We start from the raw sequence: 6,000 nt of genomic DNA on the forward strand, positions 1-6,000 counted from the left end.
GCTCCAGTAGGAACGCACCTTTCTTGGCCTCCCACAGGCACGTACCACTATACCTGCCTAATCAAAACACATTTTTTTGTGAGAAGAGGTCTCCCTATGTTGCCCAGACTGGTTGCAAACTCCTGGCCTCAAATGATCTTACTACCTTGGCCTCCCAAAGTGCTGGGATTACAGGCATGGGACACCATGCTCCTCCAGGATAAATGTCTTAAATGTTAATTACATTTTCAAATAATATGCCCGATATATTTTCACGTGAAGCACACTAAAAGGTTTAACTGTTAATCTGAAGTAGCATAATGTATACACCATCAAGTGTCCCAAAAGTTTGGAAACCAGAAAAAATGTATTTGTTGTACCTTTTTTTCCTATAGATTAATGAGGGATCTATAACTTAAACTTTAGAGTTACATCACCTAAAAGGAGATCTGATCTAGGGCTTGAGAGAAACAAATTGAACATATTATTAGAAAATGTAAACCAACACACTGCTTAAAAATAAATTTATACTAGATTTTTTGATTTTAAAGATACCTCTGTATATTACATACAAACTATAGGATCTATCATTTCTCAGAGGCATACCATATGTGGAATCCTATTGATACATGATGTCTTTGCACCAGAATCTGAGTCGAAGATCTGTATCCCTCTCTTACGAATTAAGAAAATGAGGCTCAAGCTAAGTAGAGGTTGAAAACTTAAATGCCAACAGAGACCACTTAAGTGGTTAAAATAAGGGGTACTTCTCCATCTAACGAATGATCTGTTCAAGCCAATTGTTGCTAGGCGGGGATTCGGGCACAGTATTGCCAGATCTTTTGATTTTTCCAGAGAAGCCAGAAATCTGGATTCATGCCATAATCGACTGATTTTTAGATGTTGGTTAACTAATTAAATTTTTATAAACCGTGTGTTGGCCAAGCCAAACAAATCTGCAAAGCAAATTCAGCCGCAGGCCTCTAGTTTCCAAACTCTGAATTAAAGTAACTTGTTTTTGAGTCTCAAACTAGACAGCAAGGGGACAAATCAGAACCAAGCTCAGTGGGCCTCCACTGTGTCTCTTCTCCTGAGACACTACTCAAGTAGCTGCGTTGAAGTGAATGAAAATTTCTGTAAATGATTCAACTTCTAAAGCTGGTTTAGAGGTCGTTTATCCAAGTGGCAGCTGCATGAGGCTCTATTAGGAAGGGAGCACGCAGGAGGGATTTGAGGGAATGTTGAGCAGAGCTGAGCAAGGGGGTGTGGCAGCGATTTTAGCTCTTAAAATCTTCACAGAATGCAAACATTCCACATTTGATCTCAGGCCACTTTCTGGATTTAACATTGGCAGAAAAAAAGAAAACGGAGAAGCTCCTTACCCCACTCCAAAGTGAATCTAACTTGAAGTTGTATCTGAAACTTCTGAACACATGAGATCTCTGACAAGCCTCACTGAGAGCCTCCTTAACACACACCTCCTCTAGCAGGCGTGTGCTTCTGAGGATACTAACACGAGCTGAGGTTTTTGTTCAACCGTGCCCTGGGAGTACAGAGAGACACCTGCAATCACCGTATCACTAGTTTAAAAGGCTGTAGTATTTAAAACTGGATGAACATCTCACTTCATTTTCCACTCCTGACTGTGAAAAAGGTTCTCCTGAAACAGCTGAGCCGAATGACTTGCCTTATGGAGAACTGAAGAGCAGCACGCATGCACGCACACATAAGCAGCCATTTCTGTAAATGCCTGAGAAATCACTCAGCTGAATGGCCCAGAATGCTGGAAATCCCATTCCTGAGTCCCACAGACTCAGGTGGCTCATAGAGGCACTGTGGGCCTCCCCAGCTGCACAACCCGGCAGCTCCCTGAAGGAGAAAATGCCTTTGCTCAAGGTGGCAGTGGGTGTCGATGGGAACAACTGAACTCCGGGAACATGGCTGACACAGCCAGGCCCGCCCAACAGCTGTTGGTGAGTAACACCCTCTGGTTAATACACCCCTACTTCACCCCCAGAGCCCTGATAAAGGTCACATCCTCCAATGCAGGCACACGCCTTTCAACAACCTCATGGATACAAACTTTAAAATGTGCTGTTTTGTGGCAACCTAGATGAGGACTCCAAACAGAACCTGATTTTGCATTAATACGGAGGAAACTGTTTTGTTCCAGTGCCAGCAGCCATCTCCACAAGCACCAGATTCCCAAGGAAATAGAGGCAGTTATGTGGCCTTTCCCTTAAAAAGCAAAGTAAAAGAAAAAACTCCAATCAAGTTATCATTTTAAAACCACAGGCCCGGGGCTTCATCTTAAAAGTATCAAAAGTATTATACCAAAGAAACTATAATACTTTTCCAATTAATTCCAGCAACATCTTCTTGAACATGGTGGCAAAAGACACAGAGAAAAAGGTTATCTGTGAGGACCAAGCCCCCACCTACCTTATCTGGATAGCATTTCTAAAAACCATTCCAAAGATGGTTAGACAGCATGTTCCAATGTGAATGCTCTCCAACTTTTACTGTGCATGTTAAACAAAACAGAATTGACTGACCAAGGTCCCTGGAAGCCTCCAAAGCCCATTTTATACCGCAGTTGTCTTTCTGGCCACATACATTGGGACTCTTCCCCTAGGCCTCCAGAACCGCCCAACCCTCATTACTGAGCCTTGACCTCCGGTAAGGACCACACCTCCCTGCTGCTCGCCTGACACAGGGGTGGAGAGTGAGACCGAAGTCACATGGACAAAAAAAAAAAAAAAAAAAAAAAATCAGGTCCGAAATCTCCCTCTTTGGAAAAGCTAACTAGTTGTGAGGTTGCCCACCATAACTTGGTCAAACTCCTGCTGCTTGAAGCAGTGTTATTTTAAACCTCTCAGGGGACTCTTGGCCAAATTTAAAACCACCTTGGCAAGCCCTTTTGAAAACTAGCAGGCATCCAGCTAAATGAGTCCTTAGTCATCCCTAAAAGGCTCGAAGTAAAGTGCGCCGCTTCCCCCCTAGGTTTCGGCCACCTCTCTGCAACCCGACAAGGGAATTAAATAGAAGATACGCCATCTGACTCCCCCTGTCAGAGTCTTCCCAGGTGGGGAGGCCCCACCGCCGCGGCGTGCGGGAGTCCCGGGGGCGGGGCGGGACAGGGGAGGGGCGGCCACCGCTGTCCGCGAAGCCACGCACAGCACTAGCTCTGCTCACCACTTTAAAGCTCCCCATGGCTCCCCAAAGCTGGGGACAATTAAGGAGAGTGCGCTTTCCGCCTCCGCAGAGTTAAATTATTTAAAGAGTTAAAAAGCATCTCATCCAAGACGTTTGCACCCTTTCGGCCCAGCTTGGTGTCCTTAACGCCCAGGAACACTGACCGGCCAAAGGTTAACTAACCACAGAGCTCCAGGGGGAGGGCGACGCCGCTAACCTGTATGCACTCTGTAATGGGCTTTAAGATGGGAGGATTTTCCATAGACTTTCCCACAGCCACTGTAGGGGCACTTGTGCCTCTTTTCGGAGGCGTGTTTCCCCTTCGCAGCCACTCCAGGGTGGAGGAGGGAGAGCGGGCTGGGCGCGCTGCCAGGATCCTGTCTCTCCTCCGGGCTGTGGGAAGGACTCGACCCAGATTCGGTGGTCACGTCGCTGTCGGATCCCATATCCTCATCTGGGCTCTCCAGACTGTCGCTGCACACCGAGGGGGTCTGGATGGGTCGGTACTTGTTCAGGTCCAACAAGCTCTTGGCGATGGTGACCAGTGTGCAGTAATCCTTCCAGGTGTCCCCCGGGTCACCGTGCTCCTTGGTCACCTCGCGCTCAGGTAGTCGCAGCCGTTCGGCGTCCGGAGCGCCCCCATGCTCCGGTACCGCAGCGCGGTTAGAAATGGAAACCAGACACTGGGCAGCCACGAAGTCCATGTAGGCGGCCGCGGACATGGTGCGGGCGACAGCAGCCCCGGCGGCGCGGCCAAACTTGGCGGTGGCTGCGGAGGTTCGGCTAGCCCTGCCCCGGCCTCGGACGACAAGCGCGGCGCGGCGCGGCACGGCGCGGCGGCCAAGGGGGCGGGGGCGTGGGGCGCTTCCTACTCGCGGGAGCGCCGAGGCGACCTCAGCCCCTCATCTTTACGTAACCGGCAGCGCCTCCGCACGCAGCATCCACCGCCCCGGGCTCCGCCGCGCCGCCGCCTCTCGCCGCCGCCCCTGCCCCGCGCGGGCCGCGATTCCCCGACGGACGCGCCGGGCCCCTCAGAGCAGTCTCCCTTGGAAAGATGCCACACGTGGCGGTCGCAAGTTTATTCGACTGAAAACGCCCCCGAGGCGCTGGGAGAGGAAACTGCAAGAGGTACACGCCCTCTGTCGTCTCTTTCCGTCGAGCCGAAGCCTTAGGACGTTTACCCCACCACTGCGACGTGGGTGGCAAGGGCCGCGCGGGGCGCCGGGTCTAAGAGACACTTTTTCCCGAGTCCACGGACGGCTCCTGAGCCCCAGCTCCTACCGGTCCGCACCGTTCCGGCATTCTCTTGCTCAGTAACAATTTCGCAGAATCCCATCACGTCACAAACCAAACCCCCTCCAATTGGCCAGTGGGGAGGGTGATTCAACTCTGTTTACTTTCTCCCCCTGCCAGTCAGAACGGCCCTTCCGTGGAGAGGTGCGTCTAGAACTGAGGCGCGCGGCCAATCCGACTGTTCCGTTTCACTGCCTCGTGCTACCCCTACAGCCTTGAACGCTGACAGTTAAAAGGGTAACAGCCGGGAGGCAGGAAAGGGACAGCTCTCATCCCCGGGAGTGCCTCTCGGTCAGGCAGTCGGCCCAGGCCTCCCGGCTTACGCCCCAGCTCGAGGCGTGTTGGGACACGTCTTTCCTAGTCAGTTGCGCTCCTTCCTATGGCAAAAAGGAACTTCAGCTTGGGTTTTCCAGCTTGCAAACAGTTAAGTGACTTCCTGCAAACGCTACAGTCCCAGCAACCAGCCTTCCAATCAAAAGTAAGTTGGTTGATGTCACTGGCATCGGCTCGGCCAATCAGAAGCGCGTTCCGAAAGCAAGCTCTCGGCACTTGTAAACGCAGGGAGCTGTAGTGAAACTGGACACATACATCTTGGTATTTTGTGTTGATGGAGGTAAACTTGAGATATGGATGGATGGGAGGACAGGCATGATGAATAAATGCAGTGTAAATTTATAATCTTTTAAAAACCTTTAATACGTCAGGAAAATTTGTCAAAAAAACCCCACCACAAATGAGAAAGTGTCAACTAATTTTGTTGCCGTTGTTGTTTTAGGACGCAGCATACTTTGGGGGTAGGTGTTTAAAAACTCTTTCATCTACTAGATTAACTATGACCAATTAATCTTACAAATGCAGAGCTAACAAAAGTTCTGGTTTTAAAGCACAATCTTTTTACTGTCCCCATTCTTACATGGAAACATTCCATCTTTGCCTTTGCCATACCTCTTAATTCTTCTACTTCCCTGGCAAACTATTTTAAATTTTTTGAAGCTATTTTAACCACCTTTGCATACATTGGAACAAAAACCATTTATTTGTATAACTTTTGAAAAAACCCCTCCTTAGCTCATTTTCTTTCCAGAGCCCTTGCATGGTCTTTAGGGAACATTTCTCTAACTCCACGAATGTGGAGCCTGAGACACAGAGAAGTGACTTACCTACTTTATTATTAGGTAGTCACAGAACCCAATAGAAACCATAAGTCTCTTGATTTCTCTTTGTGCTTTACAACAACGGAGACCTTTGGTTTTGTGAAATATTAACTGTGCTAAACAGATTCTTAAGAGCTGGAACCAGACAGAGATCCTTAACCATTGAATATTATGGCATTACTTGATCAACAATTAGTATGGGTCTTGGAGTCTGATTAACTCACTTTGCCTCTCCTGAATGAACCGATGGGGTTGTCTTCCATCTTGATAGCTGAGAAAAGAATGTAGGGCTAGTGTCTCTTGCAGGAAGCATACTGTCAGCACAATTAATTAAAAATACATTCACTTTCCTGAGTGTGAGAGATACCTTCTTCTGTGT

General features: G+C 48.7%; 1 protein-coding gene across 1 annotated transcript in view; it reads right to left on the reverse strand.

Annotated features, from left to right (window-relative positions):
* The window catches only part of KLF9 (Kruppel like factor 9), a 28,823-nt gene extending 23,175 nt beyond the window's left edge, over positions 1-5,648 (reverse strand). The window contains exon 1 of the mRNA XM_003782938.2: positions 3,392-5,648. Coding sequence (XP_003782986.1) covers positions 3,392-3,896 — 505 coding nt within the window. The 5' untranslated portion in view covers positions 3,897-5,648. The remainder of the gene's footprint in view (positions 1-3,391) is intronic.
* Between the last annotated feature and the right edge of the window lie 352 nt (positions 5,649-6,000).

The sequence above is a fragment of the Otolemur garnettii genome, unplaced genomic scaffold (assembly GCF_000181295.1).
Source record: "Otolemur garnettii isolate 467f Iridium unplaced genomic scaffold, OtoGar3 scaffold00006, whole genome shotgun sequence".
NCBI lineage: Eukaryota > Metazoa > Chordata > Mammalia > Primates > Galagidae > Otolemur > Otolemur garnettii.